The following is a 20,344-nucleotide window of genomic DNA, read 5'->3' as shown; positions in this document are numbered from 1 at the left end:
CGTCGATATGAAAAGCATTGATAGATCTAAATAATTTTAAAATTACAAAGATGATGAGGACAGTGAAAATGCTTGCAGCTCCTGAACATCAAGTGCACATTTTAAACCCATATTTGGTTGCTTCATTTGACAAATGCATTTGAATATTAAGGAAACAAATAATAGATTGATTCTGAAGCAAACACTTTGGCTTGTCACAGTGGGAAAAGCACAAGTGTAAGTACTTAAATATTAATCTGCTCTATTCACGTGTCCCTGTAAGCCGTGGCTTTGTGACGATGATCCATGAATAATACCAGGATCTTGAAACTGAGGTCTTGTCTACATGTGTGTAGATATTAGTTACTGGGCGAAGGATAACATGCCTGCTTATATGAAAACATTTTCAGAAGGGCTTGGGAAAACAGTATTTTGACATTAAAACCTTAGTACTTTGACTAAAATTTGAATGCTTTTGGGTTTTCTCGGGAACATTACTGATACAGAACGATATAAAAAACACAAAAAAACAAACCAAAAGAAATAAATGAATAAATAATAAAGATTTTGTTCCCCTGCAGTTGAGCTGCTAAAAATACAAAATTACACTTTATGATCCAGTAATGTATTGTGTTAGATATGAAATGTTCCTTTTACAGGGTAAACAGAAAGTTGACTGACTTTCCAAAGTGTGCTCAGCTGTTACTGGAGTAAATAGCAAAAGGGGGCGGGGCTTAGGAGGGGTCACTTGGTTAAATCGTGTTGTTCAAGTTTTCTGTAAAGTTGCTGAACTAACCCATAACCCACCATTGTTGTTGTTGTTTCAGGTGCATACTGATTATACAAACCAACAACAGGTGTGCGTGAACTGATAATTAATTATTATGAATTTATGAACTATGTGGATTATGTAACCACTGTAATTGTACTGTTTCAACATCTTTTATTTCCTATGTTTATGGACTAAATCAATAGCATGTGTAAATAAAATACTATTAGTTATTTAACTGATATATATATTGCTACAATGACATAGGCCATTGGGCAATAGACACAAAACAGGCAAAATAAATATATATGCTACTTTCAGACAAGACCTGAATCAGCGAAATGGAATTCAGCCATCACTAATTTTATTATTTGCAGCTTTTCTTTTCATATTGTGACTTGTCAAAACATCATTAAATAGTAAACAGGCCTTTTGTCAGATTCTTTTGTATCCTTGTGTCTTTGATTTTTGTCAGGGGTCATTTAAAGGGATAGTTCACCCATGTCGGGGCTTTAGGAGATATTTCAAGTTTACAGTCAACATTATGAGTTCGTTCTCAACATTTTGACTTTATTCTCAACGTTTTTTCTCAATATATTCATTTTTGAAATTTTGACTTTGAGTTAGTTCTTGATATTTTGACTTTATTCTTGGTATTCCAAGTTTAATGATGACATTTCTTTTTGCTTTCTCTTTTATAAGATTATTTTTTGGGGGGAATTTTTGCCTTCATTTGATAGGGACAGCCAAAGATATGGCAGGAAAGCTGGTGGACAGAGAGGACATGACAATCAGCAAGCGGGCTGCAGGCGGGAGTCCAATCAGCCACCACTGCAGAGGACCAACATGCTCCACCAACTGAGGCACAAGGACGCCCCCATTGTCGATATTTCAATTTTATTGTTGACATTTTGACGTTACTCTCGATATTTTCAGTTTATTCTCAATATATCAAGTTTATTCTCGAAATTTTGACTTTCCAATATTTATTCTCAATATTCTAAGTTTATGTCGCCATTTATTTCAAGTTTAAACCTTTTTTTTTTTTGAGTCTTCTTTCTTTCCTTTTAATGTGCCCCCCCCCCCCCCCCCCCTTTTCTTTAAATTTTGCTTCATATATTGTAAAAAAAAAAAAAAATACTAGGCCTATAAGACTGTTTTTTATGGCCAGATTAGAACATTTTGTCAGAGGAGGCATAAAAAGAAGACGACTGAAAACACAAAAGCGAGAACGAAAAAAATAAAATAAAATAAACTGACAAGATCCAATCGGAGTAATTGGCGGTAAAGTGTAAACTTGATTGGAACGGTTCCTTCTTAGCTCATCAGACCGTCAGTGACATTCATCACCTGTAGGACTTCGTACCTGACGCCCACACCTCCGCTCTCACACGGTTCTTCCGCTCCTCCTGCTGAAGGAGCGCGTTCGCTCGTGCCTTAAGTTACCATGGCGACACATCCGCCCGCATAAAAGTGAGGCTTCGCGCACACATCTCCCTACATGAGTCAAGTCAAGGATTTTACCCACATCAGCACCATCAGAAAACAGCTCCATCCAATGCCTCTGAACACCTCTGATGACAACCGGACCATCTCTGCCTTCACCTCCAAACTGACCCCCGCTGCTGACATATGTGTGGGACTCACCATCCTCTCCGTCGGTATGTGCGCTCATATATTCTCTGTTTACCTCTGTTTTTACCTGGAAAACAATTAAAGACTGTCCTTCACAACAAGCTGGACACATGGCTTTATAGAAAAAAAAAACAAAAAAAAAACAAGTTTGTAAATTTGCTTGTTTCTTTGTTTTGTTTTGTTTTGTTTTGTTTTGTGTTTTTTTTTGTTTGTTTTGTTTTTTGTTTTGTTGTTGTTGAAGTTGACTTTTAGAGTAGACTTTTTAATTTTGTACATTCACTTTATTGGTGACCTTTTAACATGTAACCCCATCCTATATTATTATGTTTAAATATCAAAAAAAAAAAAAAAAAAAAATATATATATATATAGATGCCAAAGAATAAACAAAAACATACGAAAACACAATAAACAACCCCAAAGCATACAAGGATCAGGGGCTAAAATTAATCATGGCAAATACTGGCACTTCTTAAAATTTGTTATATTAATAACAGAAAATGTAGGATGTTGATGTGCATCAAAATACACATAACAAGGCATTTTTTCTGTTTAACAAGAGACAAACTTCTTGGCACATTTTTAGTTTTTAAATCAAATTTGATAGAAACTGTTAATGTGCTAAAGAAATCGGTAAATATACTTTGATGAAGGTTTTAACCTGCACAAATTAATCATTATTTTAGTCTGTTTACACTTGAATATCACTCATTGTGCCTGTTTCCTCTTGAGCAGCAGCAGTAATCTTGATTTGTCATTGAGTTTTCCTTAATCTCTTAATACCTTGAAGGTCACATTTCATGTTTGTTACTAAATTTATCACTAACAGCAAAATCTGATCGAGTGCAATGTAAGCTCATGGTGTTGTAGGTAATGAAGAGATGAAAATGGCAGCAGGTGAAAAAGTCAGATCACATCTGTGTGGAGCAACGAGGAGACTAATCTTAAAACATATAAATGATTTATTTTCATCATGTTTTCTACATGTTGTATTCACTCATGACCTTGGATGGAACTCTTTTAATGACATCATCTCGCAGTGCCGCCTTCTTCTACAATGGCTGAATGACACCAGGCTGGAGAATTAGCACTACTAACTGTTCATCTTATATTCTATATATATATATATTCTAATATTCACTTAACAGTAGTGGATGGAAACACACATTAATGCTGCATTCACATGGATTCAGGCAAAGAGTATATGGGTAATACCTTCAGGACGGCATGGGCAAAACAAACTGTTCATGACGACATAAACGAAACATATTCTTCACATCTATTATTTTATGTAGGTATTAGTATTATAAAATACATGTAGACTGAGCTACAAAATGCAGCTTTCTCTAAATATTCTATAACAAATTCAAAACTGATGTTAAATTAAAAAAAACTTAAAGAAAATTTAAAAAACTTAAAGCTACCATAAAGTCAAAATTGATGTTTATTTATTTTCATTACACATATATAGCGCTTTACGTCACCTATACACCAGCATCTGGCCTAACAATGACAAAAAGTCATTCTGCACATATTCTTTGACATTTTTAATGACATTTCAGGGTTGTTGTCTTGTCCTGGAAAATGATTAAAAACTGTTGATGACTCACCATGCACTGGGGGGCGTTAAAATTTTCATCCAGTGAAATGCTTTCTTGCTCAGGACGCAGCGGAGCATGAAGGGAGCATACATCCGTTCACCGCAGCAGACTGCAGTGTTACTGGGGAACAGACCTCACTGTGCAAAGCACAACTTCATAACTTTATTCACTGATTTGGGTGAAACTGGACCATATTTTGTGGAGAAAATATTTAATGGTTTATTCCCTGGCTGCTCAGCTTCAACTCTCTGTGTTTTAAGTAAACTATTTCCTGATGGACAGATGGAAAATGGACTCGGCAGTCTCCCAGTGAACACGGCTGGTCACCAGTGCAAACACAGCATCAGAGACCCACAATGAATACAGTACCAAGGTCGTTTACGGAGTTTACAAATGGAAAGATAGCTTTACTTGTTTCTAAAGTAGCTAAACATTTGCAGTTAGCTGCTGTAAGCGGGCAGCTGAACTGGGTCAAGACTCTGAGACTGACCGAGGTCGTTTACAGAATTTCCTAGTTGTAGGATAGCTTTACTTGTTGCCAAAGTAAGTCAGCAAACCGTTAATTGCCGTTAGCTGGGTTAGCCATGACTCTACGTTGGGAGCATAATGCACATTCAGCAGTATTGGCTGCTTTAAGAGCCAATCAATGTCTGTGACAAGTCCCTCCCTAACTGCCTGTTTTACAGGAAACATGTAGTCCCTCTCCTTGTGGTGGACCACCATGGGACCTAACTTTGAAAAAAAATATGAACTGTAGTCTGTGGCAGGAGACAAATATTTCTTTTAATCCCATTTGAATTGTGCAACGAATCACATGTGATGTTTGTCAATTTAAAAGATAATTTTTCACGTCAAGAAAGTTGCTGTTTGTTGTAAAACAGTGGAAGTCTTCACCATCTTCTGGGTGCAAACAAGAACCCTCCCAGCTGGTTCTATGGAGAACCTTTTTATATTCTAAGGGTTTTATCTAGAACCCACCGATATGATTCTACCTAAAACCCTTTTATATTATGGCACAAAGAACCCTTGACAAGAGTTATTTTATTCAGAACCCACCCACAGGGTTCTACCAAAAACAAACTGGTAAGAGTGGTGAAAACAGCAGCAAAACAAGTTTCAGTGAGCTGAAAGACACTAGAACATAGCAGTGAACTGCAAATTGAATTATATATATTGTTTTCTGCTTCTCTGTCTAGTTCTGCTCTCTGTCCTGGGCAATGGGCTGGTTTTGGTGATTTGTTACCGCAGGAGGAAGAAGATGGTGGGCTCTGAGCTGCTGTGCGTCAACCTGGCCGTGGTCGACTTCCTCTGCTGCATCTGCTTCTACCCGCTGTCCATCCTGTCCTCCTTTCACCACGCATGGCTGGGAGAGAACGTCACCTGTGTTTACTACGGCCTCGGCTGCTACATCTTCGGCCTGTGTGGCATGTTCACCATCGCCGCCATCAGCATCGTCCGCTACCTGAAGACATGCTACAGCTTGGTTTACGGTGAGAGCAGCTGTTATTGATTCGGCCTGTTCTCACCAGAAGGATGGCCGTTTATGTAGGTCATTTGTGCAAGCAGTTTATTGCGACCGTAGAGAGTAGGGTTGTCCCCCGATAGTCGATGTTCGAAACATTGGAGCCCCTGTAGTCGACTGAGATTCTTCCCGTCGTGCATTCAATTTTTTTGAGTACATCACAGTTACAGGATAAAACAGATAGAAGCTTACAAAAATGCACAGGGAAAACATTTCAATGAGAAATAAAAGGGAATCATCAACCTTTTTTTTATATTAGCTGGTGCACTTATCAAAAAGTATCCTCAGGACCACATGCGCCTTCAGTTGACTGATGAGAGCATCGTCGTCAGCTTCATTCAAACTTTGCAGAAGCTAAATAAAACTCACCAAAAACGTCTTGGTCCGTCTTTCTGCTGTCCCAGCAATCACTAACTCTGGTTTGGTTGAAATAATCCTTAATTTATAGCGTAAAGCAGTGCAGAGTGCGCAGGTGATACTGGACAGCAGCTGTAGCCTCGGGGGAGAAGCTCCACACGTCTGGAGGACAGGAGGACACACTTTTCACTTATCTGACTGTGTGAAAATCTGATATTTTCACATCACAGATGATGAAAAAAGGCATAAAATCATGAATATAACTGGTAAAACATTTTATCTAGAAGTCACTCAGGGCGTTCTCCCAAGAAAGTTTTTATATCATGTCATAAAGAACCAATGACAAAAGACTCAAATAGTCTTTGGATTAAAAGTATTCTTACTTGAGCTCTTCATCTTACACTGAACCCTTGATCAACCGTTTCGTTAAAGATGGTTGTTCAGAAGCAAACGGTTCAAGGTAGAACGTCAGCCCTTCAGGAAGAATGCTTTTCTCTATGAATGAAGAAAACAAGTGTCCATGATATTTCTGAAGAACCATTGTGAAGCTCAGGGTAGGTTGTATTCAGTCCCCTGTGTGCGTGATAGATTGGTAGAAGGTTGTTTGCTTATCATATTGCTTTCTCACACAGCTTTTCCAGGAATGCTATGAAACTGAAGATAAATACACAAGTAAATGTTAAAACATAGATACTTGCTTGTTACTGCATAACTAGACAGATGGCTGCACTCCATGTGTTTATTTTTTCACTACATGCAGTGGCAGCATAACAATTCTGAAATAAAACAACATAATATTCATCAGTCCTTATCAATAAAAATGAAACATATAATATAAACTTAGGAGCAAAGCTTCTCCAAGGTCCAAAACAAATGGATGTAAAGAATTAAACAGAGAAAGCTGTGGAGCACTTTACTGTGAAAATCTCAAACAAAAATGACATAAGCAGACATGGACGCCGCTTTTCCACTTAACATTAATACAATACTATTAATCCAAAATCATCAGACATAATGAACAAGCAACATGAATACTTTTACTTTAAATATATCTGATAACATTTATCTGGTAATATCTTCATACTTTTAGTTAAGTAAGGTTTTGTGAATGCAGGACTTTTACTTTTAGTGAAGTATTTTTACTGTGTTATATTAGTCCTTTTGTGCAAGTAAAGGATCTGAATTCCTTATAAACTCCTGGCCACCTTGGAGGGGTAACCTCGTGTCCATGTACTGTTGACTGGTATGTCTATTGTGGGAGAGTGAGCACGCACATATTAACATGTCCACATGAAATGCTGTCATCTTCTCTGACCTTCGGATTATGAATGCCACTGCACATTGGCGTTAAGCTAAGATCTTGAGCTCTATCTAATGCAGATCGGCACACAGCGCAGTCAAGCTTTCATTTCTATTTTCAAACCAGTGCAGCTGCCAATCAAACACCTCTTCTTCAGGGGAGGCTACAGAGGCTACATGCCCGTTGGCAGCGTAACACAAAATCAATCAAAAGTTCTTTGTAGATGCTTTTAAGAAAAAGTGAGACTTGCTGTGAAAAATAAGCTTATTGTCTTTCTTGCTGATAATTAGAACATCTGTACAGTAAATATGAACCTACAGCCAGCAGTTAACTTAGCATGAAGACAGGAAACAGAGGGAAACTGGTAACCTGGCTCTGTCCAAATGTAACCAAATCTAAAGCTCACTAATTAAAACAGTTTTGTTCATATTGTTTTTTGAGTCTGTACAAAAACATGAAGCAATGATTTCACTGGACGCCTGGAAGATACTGCACCTGGTCAAGAAATGATCTGGCATTGAACAGCATTAAAAGGACCAGTGTGAGGTTGCAGATTGCATACACCTCGCTCTCCCTCTAAGCGTGTATGAGAAGCTACAGTGGCTGCGAAAAATGTTAAAGACCAAAGCGAACGTCAGTGTTTGGTTTGCCCATTCTGAGCTACTATAGAAACATGGCAGTGCAGGTCATGGTGGACCTGCACCCCACGTGGATAAAAACAACTCATTTTAAGATAACAAACACACAGCAGATGTTTTTTTCAGGTGATACTGAAAACATACTTATGGGCTTCATTAAATACTTGATTCTGATTGGTCAGTTGTGCCACTCTAAGATCTTTTATTTCTGAATAACATACTATTGCTATGAATAACAGGCCGTTGCTATGAATAACGAGCCGTTGCTATGGCCGCAGTTCTCATCATAGACTCTGTAGAACTGATGATAACATTTCATAATAACCATTATTAATAAATAGTAAATTTATAGTTAATTAAACTTTAGTTAATAGTTGTTTAACTCCCAATAAAGGTCAAATAATGCTTATATATGCTTTATAAATAACTTATTATGCAACTATGTCATAAGCATCAGTTTCAACTTTAGCATTCAAATGATGTTTATAGATGGTTTACAAACTAGTAATTAACATTAATGTGTTACAAATATCATAACAAAATGAAATACTAAGTATTGTTTGTTAACAGTGAAATTACTATTAACCAAAGTTCAGTTAATTTACCATTTATTAATGATGGTTCTTATGTGTTTCTGGAGCAATAGAATAATTTTTATATTAATAAAATCGTTCTTAAATTAATATTTCATGTCAAATTATTGATTTTTTTTCCAAGTAATAAGAAGGATAATGTAGGTTGATTCAAGACCACCCTTTTAAGGTTTATTTCACAATAATGACTGGGTCTCTTACATATTCTATTTACGCCATCTTCTGCCAATAAATACCCATAAATTCTAGACAATGGACCATAAATAGAGTTAAAACAGCGAATTGTCATATTTACACTTTGGTTTTGGTACAGATGTTGACAGGTTTCGTTCCTCCTCACAGCTGTGTGGCTGGAGGGAGCCAACATCCGCATAGCATGCTGTGCCATCTGGCTCGTGGCTGCTGTGTGGTCCAGCTTCCCTCTGTTCGGCTGGGGCGAGTACGTCCCTGAGCCTTATGGACTGTCCTGCACCATCGCCTGGAGGGGTTATCATACCTCAGCGAAGGACGCCTTCTATGTCATCTGCTCCTTCGCCTGCTTCACGCTGGTTCCAGTCCTTCTCATTGTGGTGTCCCAGTGTCAGATCCTCTACAAGGTGTCCCGCTTCTCCTACTCGCTGTCGGCAAGAGGCATCCGCAACAACCTGCGATATGCTGAAAAACGACTCTCTATGGTGAGCCAACAAGACATAAGTTGTATTTTTTTTTCAGGAGGTTATGTGCAGGACTGCATCTTGACCAGGAGCAGTGACCTCCTGAAAATTTTATGGTAAGCCACATAGATTGATTGAAACTTGACCTGGACTTCACTGCTCTTAAACTTGAAACTTTACTGAAACTTGATTCATTCAAACATTAAAGTCTCAGGTTGCTACCTGATGAAATCTTGCTTTAAAAAAGAGAGGGCTGAAGACTTGCTTTGACTAGACTTGCGTCTTGAGTTGACTTCCCCGAAAGAAAGAGCCAGAAAGGGGTATATACTGTTTTAAACTTAGCTTTTACTGGAAGCCCCTCAAAATTAGCATTGGGAATCAGTACTAAGTACTCAAGTGTACTTAAATTAAATTTTACATAGATTCAATTCTAAGGCTTTATTTGGTGGTTTGATGATGATGGTGGTGGAAAGGACTAACATGCTGATAAAACAAATCTCCCATAGGTGCTCAGCTAAGAACATTAATACAATAATATTAATCCAAAAATCCAAAAACGTCAGACATAATGACACTGACAGGGAGCATTTAACTGCAACAAGAATACTTTTATTTTAAGTATATCTGATAATATTCATCTGATAATATCTTCATTTGACTGGCAAAACCCTGGTCTAAAATCAATGGAACAGTATTTTCCTGCTATGAAAGCACTAATCAGACAGTAATGCACCTACATGGGCCTGTTCACAACGTTCACACTCTGCCTTGATTATGCTGCAATTAATTTACAGGTCATATAAATTAACATTCTGATTAATAGCAGATGACTTGCAAGTGAAATAGGATCAAGCTATGTGTGCATTTACACACAGCAGCTGTAACTTCAGTCAGTAAGGGTCTGTTAATTAATGTCTAAGTTCATACAGTAAAAGTAAGTTTTTTAGTTTCTTCTGTCCCGTCTATTTATTACCAACATCTTTGGTTTTGATGCTTAAATATTAAAAAAGATTTGCTGCAGTGACATTATTGTGCTCATCAAAACTGAAAGCAGCCATGTGATTCTGTTTTTTCATGATTTACTTGAATGATCAGAGAAGTTGCTTTAACATAGTAATGTTTCCATGTGCACATTAATGTCGCAGTGGTCATGCTGCTGAGTATTGTGCATAAAAGCACACACACACACACACACACACACACACACACACACACACACACACACACACACACACACACACACACACACACGCACACACAGATAGGACAAAGGGAGGTGCTTCGGTCTATTTCACCCACCAGCAAACCCATCTCCTGTTAGAAATAATGTCAATAATTGCCCAACCTGCAGGTTACAGTCCCTGAATCACTTAACCTGACATACCAGGTGGTTTGGCAAGTCATCCTTAGAAATGGCACTTTTAAAATTGATTGGATGAACCATCCGTCTATCACGTCTAACACAGGCCGACCTCAACCAGTCAGATCAAACTCTTGTTGAGCCAGATGGGAGAAGAGCTCATCTTTTCCAATGAGAAAAGCCATCAGTTCTGTTCTTTTTTCTTCTTTTAATGCATATATATCCTCCAGTTCTGATATAACTGATGATACTGCCATATCTATGCTAACCTCTTCAGGAGCTGCCATGCTTGTTCAAAACAAGTCACTTCCATGGATGCTTCTTGCTGCTGTCACACCTAAATAGGGCCGGGGTGATTCGTTAACGTAGTCAACATCATCTATTACAAAAACGCACTGATTTGCATATCATGCGTCCATGTGTCGCTATGAACCGCTACGTCCAGTCAGGGCATGGATTCACCTGTAGAACAAGCAGCAGAGAGCAAGCCTCGCTGCGATCATCTAAAGTGTGGGAGTATTTTAGACAGAGCTGCAACAGTTTGGCTCCATTTAACTCTCTAGAAGTCTCTTTATCACCCAAGTTAAAAGTGATGTCTGCACCGACTCTGGTAACTTCACGCCATGCGTCATTTGATGGTATTATTTGGCCGTTTTGTCCTTTCTGTTCACTTTACCGGCCACGTGTGAGTCAGAAATGGATAAAAATAACATTACAGACTGTCTGTAATTCATTTCAGTCGGAAAATGTCTGTCTGACTCCAGTGATGAAATAATTTCATGTCATAACCAAGTTTTAAGTCAAAATACTGATTTTTTCAGTTCAGTAAAGGGTTGACAGTGAGTGGTAATTAAATTAATATGCATCACAGCTCCTTCTCAGTTTGAAGTCATGGAGTCTATTAAATAGGGTGGAAATTAGAAAAAAATTTAAATATGCCACTATTATTATTATTATTATTAGTAGTAGTAGTATTATAATGTGCTTTATGTGGTTTTCAGGATTATGAGTGAATAAAATACTTAAATATTAACAAGAGGTTTGATATGTATTTTAGATAGTTATGAATCACTACAAATCACACCTATGATTAATTGAAATACTAAATACAAACCCTTTGCACCTAACCCTGACCCTTACTTAAAGGGCTCAGATTATGTGCTGTTGGACACGTCCTGAATGCTCACGTGTTATGCACTTTGGACCATGTGCTTCAGATCGTCTAAATAGGTCCCCTGGTGTCTGTGTTGGTTTAAGCATAAGATTCTCAATTTTTTTCAAACCCATCAAACCATTCAGTGATTCATATGAAAACATATGCATTTGTTCAGTCACACATTGATGCAGATCTCATCCCTTATTCACATGTACATCTGCACATTGTGTTCGGTGATTCATTGAGGCTGCGATCACATCCACTCGCTACTTACTTTTATCTGCACATATGAAGAAATGGTGCTTTGCCTTTGTTGTACCGGGAGGTTTCTCAGCAAAGGCCTTGTGGCTCACAAGTAGGTTTTATATTTGTTTCAAAACATTTATAAAAATTTAATCAGAGGATGAAGCAACAAAAGGACAATCAGAGAGCTCCTCCACCATGGCCAATAATCTAGCCTTCTACTGATATGCAAATCTGCAAATGCAACCACTAGGGGCGAAACAAATAAAATGGGCTCAGCTGTATGCTGTGGGGTATCAGCACACAATGTGATGCAGTAATGGTGAAATGGTTCCAGTCCCTGGTTTAGATTAAAATAGTTCATTATAGGCATAAATAATTTTCTAGCACAGAGCAGCCTATATGGCCCGTTCACAAGCTGTGGTGAAGTCCTACACCTTTTTACACCAAAACCTTCTGCTTAAGACATTATTCAGAGCTATGAAACAACACAACATCTCCGGCTTTGCTGCTGAAAATAAACATGCAATTTAAAGTAATTAGACCAATGCTAGTATTATTCTGAGAAGACAGTCATTTACATGACTATAAGAGAGTGCTTTCCAGGGAAACTAAATTGACTTTTTTAGACCACATAACCACATTTGTGTTGAAGTAATGTGTTACTTTTTCTTCCAGATGTTTTTCTCCATCAGCCTGGGTTTTGTGATTGCCTGGGCGCCGTACGCTGTTGTGTCCTTCCTCTTCATTTTCCACAAGGAAAACCGGTACATGGCACCTGAGGGATTTGTGTTCCCCGCGCTCTTCGCCAAAAGCTCCCACATCTACAACCCGTTCATCTACTTCTACTTCAACAAGACTTTCCAGAAGGAGCTGCGCTGCCTGCTCCTCTCTTTCTGGCCCAAGCTGGGAGGAAATAAAGTGGGTGTCCACATTGCCACGGGCCACCAAGTCCAGTATCCCATCCACATTCAGCTGCAGGACAGAGGCTGCATCCAGCAGAAGAACGTTGGTTTGTCTCAAGAGAGGACTCACAGCAAGAACAAGAGCAAGAGCACAGGCAAAGCAATGCATACCAGCAGCAACCGTGTCCACAGCAAGCAGGTGTACACCTGCTGGGGGTCAACATCAAAGAATGCCCCCTCCGCCTTTGACAATAAACCTGCCAAAGACTCTGTGCCTGTCTCTATATGAACTTTGTCTATCACTGTTAATATGTGCAGGCACAGGTCAGATCTATGATTTAAAGGCAGCGTGGTTGCAAAGCCATTAACCAGAGAGTCTGGTTCTGTATTGTTTTATTGAAGATTCAGAATTTTTGTTAATTAATGAGCTTATAATTAAGAGTTTATCTGGTTTGGGTGCATTTCTTGGAGAAGCACCCTGCATCCCATTAAATCAGTAGATCATACACTCTCCGTGAGTAATAAGTAGTAACCGAATAGCAAATATTGTCTTTTGTTGTCATAATGCTGCTATTTATAGCACAAATTGCTGTCCAAATGTGTTATATATGCAAACAGAACTGTGCATCATTTTGAAGAAAACTTTCATCACTAGTTACATGTTACATACAAATATGATCTGTATTTAATAATGTGTTTTGCATTATGCAGACTTTAAATTTTGTACTCGCACAACAAACCAGAGGAGCCACAGGAAGATCACGCCAGCCTTTCACTCAGAGGACACATGCAGGTGGTAATAAACTCAATGGCTGAATTCCATTAAGATGCACCAGTTCTATGGCTCTGGAATTCAGCAAGCAATTTTAATCTGCAGTATCAAAAACGATGTTGAAGGTTGTAGTTTGCTTAACTCAAACTCAAGTTGATGAACATGGTAAAACTAGGCTATGTCTGCTAAACATCAGCGTGTTAGCATCACTATGAGCTTGGTTGTTGTGCAGAAAGTTGTGCTTTCTGTGGTGTTCACGTTACATTAACATTTCACATCAACTTCCAAGGCATAATTGTCCTATTCTGCCCCTTTTTGCTATGCGCTCCAATATCAGCTCGGGAATTTAGGGGCTCTACTCTGTGAAAGTGTAGCAGCATCATATTGAGCAATGTCATTCATCGTGTTTTTTTTTTTTCTTTTTTACTTTGTGGTTTTGCTCTTTGTTCTTATCAGAATTTTAGCCTCCTGTTGCCTTTTCTACAAGTAGCAGATTCACTGTGACCCCCTGCTGTTCTCCCTTGTGTGACGTGCTTTATGAACAAACTTAGCTGCAAAGCTATGATGCCATTAAGTCCTCTGCAGTTATGTTGGTTCAGCGTGTTCATGTGAGTGAGTCATTTGTACCAGTTGAACGTTTGTATAGTATTTGTAATATTTTGTACACTCTGTGGTCATTCTCTTGTTCAGGCTATGTCAATAAAAAACTGTTTGCTAGCAAATTTAGACATATAAGGTTCTATCTGATGTTTTGATTCTAATCTGAACTCGTGTACCAATATTTCTATGATATCTGAACATTTTCTAATCTAAATTCTAATTCTAATCCAATCTAGTCTAATCTTTGATGCTCTTTTCACTGACACAGTGATGTGAGCAAATTTGCAGGATGAGTCCTAAAGACATAAGACAAAATAAATCAGAGGAGGTAGATTTTCTCATAATTTTTCCCCTCATATTTGTCCATAACACTTAACAGAAAGTTGAACTGTGAATTTATTTAGTGTTTTTCCTCTCCTTTGTGTTCTAATAAAGCAGATCGGACACTCAGATGTCTCTTCTGATATTGAACAACATTACTGTAACATGTTTATTTAATGTACAGAAACTAAAATTCCTAAAAAAAAAAAAAAAAGGTGCATAAATTGATAAAAAAAATACACTGCAGTATGATATCAAATTACTGAGAATAAGAAACTGTTCAAAACTAAGAAATCTGGCACAAAGCTCTATTCTGATTATATATAATAAGATTCAAAATGCTAAAACATTCATCTTTTTATTCAGTCCACAGTCTCATGTTAAATTCCCTCACAGAACAGAATCATCCTCATCTCATTTCTTAATGCTCAGTCTGGGTGATTTAACAGCTTCATGCATGTTAACAGCAGAGACAGATTAATTTGTCTGCCGCTCTCGCTCCTTACAGACCTGTTTTAGTGGTGATAACTATCCTGTTCTGCTGTACTCATGATTTAGTTCATTTAAAGCTGCTATATGTACATATTTTTTTTATTGTCATTAAATTGTTGTAATGAAGAGAGTCATCACCTGACACCTACAGCTTTATAGCTTCTTTTTTTCACCGCTACTCTCAGCTCAATGTTTTTGGTTTTACAGCCTCGACTCTGCTGTTTTTTTTTGGGGTTTTTTTTTCACTTTCACACAGTGATAGCGTCGTTTCCAGCTTTAAAAACCAACTGTATGGCTGTATGCTGCACCTTCCACTACAAATCTGTGTCTGACTGTTTGGTCGAAGATACAGCGCAAACTCCAGTGGCCTTGGTCTCCCTGGGAGACGGAGACAACATTATGAAGACAGCAGCACTGGCCGGCCCAGAGACAAAGATCACTGAAATACGCTTTTAGGATTTTTAACCAATCTCAAACATGACCTGGTGATTATTACCATGAGCCTAAAATTCCTTCAAGTATTCAGGTGGAGTTCAGAACCCAACACATAATCACTATATTATATATACACTATAAAAACAGACTTGATGTGTGTTGCCATGTGTGTGTGTGTGTGTGTGTGTGTGTGTGTCAAAGTGATACAGAAAATATGAGCATGTGGCTTATTGCATAATAGCAAGGCCAAGATGGTGATAAACTGACAAAACACCATAACAGATGAAAACATGGTCGGTGACAGTGCACCTGCACACATAAAAAATAACTAGTGACATCAGACCTGCACGTTATACTCAAGGGTTTTCAGGTTTGGACCCAAATGCAGACAACAGAGAGAGCAGAGCAGTTCCGAGAAAGTTAATGAATAACAAAAAGATACAAAAGCTTACACCAATGTAAGGCAGCGAATATCAACAAGGCAGGGAAAAAACAAAAAAATTAAAAAACTAAAATTCCAGGAGAAGCCAGAATCAAAATCCAGGGAAGAAAAAGCCAAAACAAATCCATCCAGGAGGGGAAAAAAAAAAACGCGTGCAACCAAAACCCAACAAGAAACACTGACAAAAGACGAGTACGAACCAACAACTAAGGAAGACAAGACACAGGATTAAATACACGAGGGAGGGGGAGGATAACAAGACACAGGTGAGGGCAGCCAATGACAGGTGAAAAAAAATTTGTGATCAAAAAGAGCGGGAAAACAGACAGAGACAGGAAGTAAAAACAAAACACACGAGGGAGAACCAAGACTACAAAATAAAACAGGAAGTGACCAACAAAATTTCCAAACTGTAACAGCATACACATGAAAATTAACAATACATTAACTTGTTATGTTTGTTGCTCAGCTTATCAGTTTGTCTAGCTGTTTCTTTCTTTGTTGCGTGAAATGTATTTATTTATTGATTATGTTGATTGATGTGTGTGCACTGTGCATGATAGTGTATCACTCTTTATTTTGAAACTGAAATTCTACTAACAATCCACATTTTTTTCAAATAAAATATGTCTGTAGTCTGATTACATCTTTCGTATCTATAAATGTTATGGAATACAGTTACCTTTTTTTGTATCCAGATTACAAAACATGTAATCCATTACTCCTCAAGGCTGAGTGTCACATATAGACACAGCTGGAGCACTGAAGCTGCTTTTCTGCTCACCTTGTCGCCTTTCTCTTACATTCATCAGGAGGAGGAAAAAAAAAAAAGAATGATAATGCTGCTCTCTGTCTGCATGATGTGTAAATAAGAAACTGCTAACACGACTGGCACGACAGCTATTCCACTGCCCACAGGTGGCGCTGATTACTGCGGGTTTAAATAAAGCTAATAAAATGTTATCGTCATCGACTGCAGAGGAATGTGAAATTCTTTATATCAGGTATGATCAGTTTACAGACCTGTTTATCAGGCCTGGTCGTGGGCTTCATCTGACGTGTGTGCAAAACTCCAGGATATTTCAAACATCCACAATTCATCCTTGAAAGAGGAAGTCACATGCACACACACACACACACACACACACACACACACACACACAGGCCAAACCCAAACATGAGTAACATGTCAATTTCAAAGACCAAATCACAAGATTTAAGGCCTGGTTATACATACGGTACCAGACTGTTCCTGTGAGCGCTCTTGAAAAAGGAGCAGTGGGATATTTCCTGAGGCTTTGTGTATGTGCTACAGATTACATAACCTCCTCACAATAGGCTGCATTGATGAACAAAAGCTGCAAATTGCTTCCTCCATTACTGAAAACATCAACAAGACTTAATTGCATCTCTGTGTATGAACTGGCCACAGGGCTGCATCACGAATTCTGCCATGGTGACATACAGTCAAAAAACTTAATATATGCTGTCAAAAGCAAGGAAGGAGCATAAATAATCCACCAAAGGTGTGTTCAAACATCAGTTTTGAAAGGAAAGCTCTGGAGAGCTGGACAAGGAGGCATATCTGCGTGTGGCAGCTTAATTACTTTTCAGTGCCAATCAAAACACAAACATGCACACACCTTTAAAAAATGGAAACTCTCAAAAATAATAGAGCACATGTGAGGTGGCATGAATTGCAGTGGTGACAATAACTGAGTGCATTTGTGAAATAAATGTCGGCCCATCACCGCCACTCCATCAGACAGCCAGGATCAAACCAGTCACGAAAACAGCGAGCCGCTCAGAATTGGCTCCACGCTGAGCTTTTGACAACTGGATGGAAACCATTAACTTTTCTAAACGGGACTAAATGGAGGAGCAGAGCCAACTCAAAACACAAATAATAAAGGGACAGAAGTGCTGCTTGTTTGTTTGAATGTCCCCCGCTGACAAGTTATCACTTGAGTTTTCATATTTAGTCCAAACAGTCGCAGGTCAGATGAAATGGAGACCCTGAATTTCCCACAGACGTAAATCTGAGTATAAGTAGGTTTTTTTTTTTTTGTTTGTTGTTTTTCTGTCGGTCTGTCTCCAGCTGACATTTTAATGTGTCCATCTGACACAATTTAAAACAAGAACCATGTGAAAGTGTGGAATATGCAATGTTGTACCTGATATAATGCTAATGCTAAAAGACTGACGCTAAGGCTAGCTTATACCTCAGCAAACATGGGTCGGACGGTGAGATACGACATGCAAATGTATTACAGGAAACATTCATTAATGTGGGAAAAGGATGCGCACAGATTAGCGGACCTTGAGACGGTCACCGGAAATGCCAATCATCGCTTCTTCTTTCCTTTGTGGGCGAGTCTTTGTGAGCTTTGCTGCCAGGCGCCAAAACATCTGCTGACTTGTTTATTCATTTGTATTAAGTACATTAACTTGAGTACTGTACATTTTTTTGAGCATCTGTACTTTATTGAGTATTTTCTTTGAAACTTTAACTGCACTAGGAAGGTTGTCGTTGCTTGTTAGTTTTAGGCGAAGCACAGCTTTGAAGTCAGCTGTTGATGTTTTTTTCTTTTCTAAAATCCAATTGGCCACACACTGTGTTCCTCACAGAAGGAAACCAATCACAGTACCCGCTCTCAACTGGGACTGCTGTAAAAGCAGAAATACGTCATACAGGCGCACTCTGTAACACGCACAAGCAAACTCTTCCTCTTTCATTCAAACAGTACTCAATAATGATGACAGCAGGAGACAGACAAAATCAAATCTCAAGATGTTATTATAATTAGAAAAAGAAAAATAACTCCAAGGAGGCTGGATTGTTTTTATCAGAGTGAGAAATACCACATAGACACAATTCATGTATATACTGCCCCTGAAGCCAGAAAGAAACCTCAGTTATTTTTGGAGAACTCCTTACAGTTGGCTTCAATCTGCTTTTATGTGGTGATTTTAATACAGTTAATGAAAATGACAATAACTGTCCTTTTTGTTTTAAATTGCATTTCTATGCTGAAGTTTTTATAGGTGTTTCTACAGGCTTTGTGTAGCCGAGTGCTTCTACAAGCAGGTCAGTTCATTCATTAGGTGGTTTCAGAGAGTTACAATGCATCGTGAAAACAATACAGCAATGTACTGATATTAGGAAATATAGTTTGTGATTTGTACTTTTGAATACTTAAGTATTTTTAAAAGCAAGTACTCTTGTACATTAACTCGAGTAAAATTGACTTGAATTTTGACTCTTTCACTTGTAGTTGAGTTATGTTTGACCTGGAGTATCTGTACTTTGACCCAAGTACGAGGGTTGAGGACTTTTTCCACCACTGAACGTCCTTTTAATTTCATTTGCTTTTGTTTGCCCTCTCTCTCTCTCGCGCTCAGCCTCTTGGGCCACTATGTTCATAAGTTTGAAATATCACTGCCTCCTCCACTACGTAGACAAAATGGCGACTGCTGGGCGCGAGAAGTGTCCAGCGTTCGACGCTCAACACCCAGGTACTTGCAGTGCACTTCACTTTGCTGTAAATGTCAATGTGAATGCAGTTACGCACTCAAATCAGGAAGGGTAAGTACAGAAGTATGCAAATTTAGACACCGGCTGAGACGTCAGAGAGCGAGCCGGAGAGAGATGGTCCACATCCTCCTCCTCAAACCCCTTCACTCAACAAATCCCAAAGCAACACCTAGAAACAAACCATGAGTTTTTCAAATGCAGTTGTTGCTAATACAAGTTTGGCTGGAGGGAACATACCTGCAGCCGGTGAGCTAGTATTAGTCAGTGGACATGCTCATGTTTGCAGCTTATGTTAGAGCAAATGAGGACAAAGTTTTATCCACTGCCTCTCATGTGTTCTTGCGCTCTCATTTTTGAGCCTTTCCTCTGCGCGGAGGAAAGACGTGAAGCGAGACATCAGCAGGCCATTCATGATTATGGCTCTTATGAAAACAGAGGGCTACATCTGTGTGTGCTGGTTAGTGTTAATGATGCCTTATTATCCCTTCGCTCTTGAAAATGAGACTCTCTGAGGTTACTTGTCTAAATGAAGGTTAATTATTCCCCCTGATCCAGCACTTATTCTGAATATGAAAGGATTAAAGTGAACCTGTGACTTGGATATAGGAGCGGTAAGGTGTGCACTAAACACTCAGATGAAAGAAAACGCTCTGCTTTTTTTTTTTTTTTTTGCCTGAAAAGAAAAGAGATAATAGACAACAATAATGCAAACAATAATCATCCTGGTGATTATGCGTACCGTATGTTATCAATATTAAATCATCAGAATAATAGGATATGACAAGACTCATTATGTTATGTTATGTTATGTTATGTTTTGTCAAGCGTCTTAATGAATTATTATTATTATTATTAAGAATGTGGAGCTCAGATGTATGAGGGAGAGTTGGAAATTATATGCAAATTTCCTCCCTTTTCTCTCTTTCTTTCTCTCTCTAAATGTGTTTCCAGAAAAAGGAAGCTGCTTTTGTGTCTCTGGACCTTAATGTGTCCATTTTCTTCACATCATTTCAAGTCATTTCAAGGCACGGCAGTT

The 20,344-nt window shown here is 38.5% G+C and overlaps 1 protein-coding gene across 1 annotated transcript; it reads left to right on the top strand.

The window, feature by feature from the left end:
• Nucleotides 1-2,049: 2,049 nt before the first annotated feature.
• Nucleotides 2,050-13,883, top strand: opn8c (opsin 8, group member c). The gene is made up of 4 exons (XM_084737715.1): nucleotides 2,050-2,409; nucleotides 5,181-5,474; nucleotides 8,737-9,068; nucleotides 12,485-13,883. The coding sequence occupies exons 1-4, from the start codon at nucleotides 2,250-2,252 to the stop codon at nucleotides 12,998-13,000; spliced, it is 1,302 nt and encodes a 433-aa protein (XP_084593841.1). The 5' UTR covers nucleotides 2,050-2,249; the 3' UTR covers nucleotides 13,001-13,883.
• The last annotated feature ends 6,461 nt before the right edge of the window (nucleotides 13,884-20,344 follow it).

Source organism: Lutjanus erythropterus, chromosome 15 (assembly GCF_056507025.1).
Source record: "Lutjanus erythropterus isolate fLutEry1 chromosome 15, fLutEry1.hap2, whole genome shotgun sequence".
In the NCBI taxonomy this organism is placed as follows: domain Eukaryota; kingdom Metazoa; phylum Chordata; class Actinopteri; order Lutjaniformes; family Lutjanidae; genus Lutjanus; species Lutjanus erythropterus.
Note: the sequence above shows the minus strand (reverse complement) of the source record. Positions and strands in the feature narration are given on the sequence as shown.

Excerpts from the sequence above, each read along its gene's own strand:
- opn8c (XM_084737715.1), top strand. The coding sequence starts at position 2,250 with ATGAGTCAAGTCAAGGATTTTACCCACATCAGCACCATCAGAAAACAG. Across the intron at positions 2,410-5,180 it reads ACTCACCATCCTCTCCGTCG|TTCTGCTCTCTGTCCTGGGC; the intron begins GTATGTGCGCTC and ends TTCTCTGTCTAG. Across the intron at positions 5,475-8,736 it reads ATGCTACAGCTTGGTTTACG|CTGTGTGGCTGGAGGGAGCC; the intron begins GTGAGAGCAGCT and ends TCCTCCTCACAG.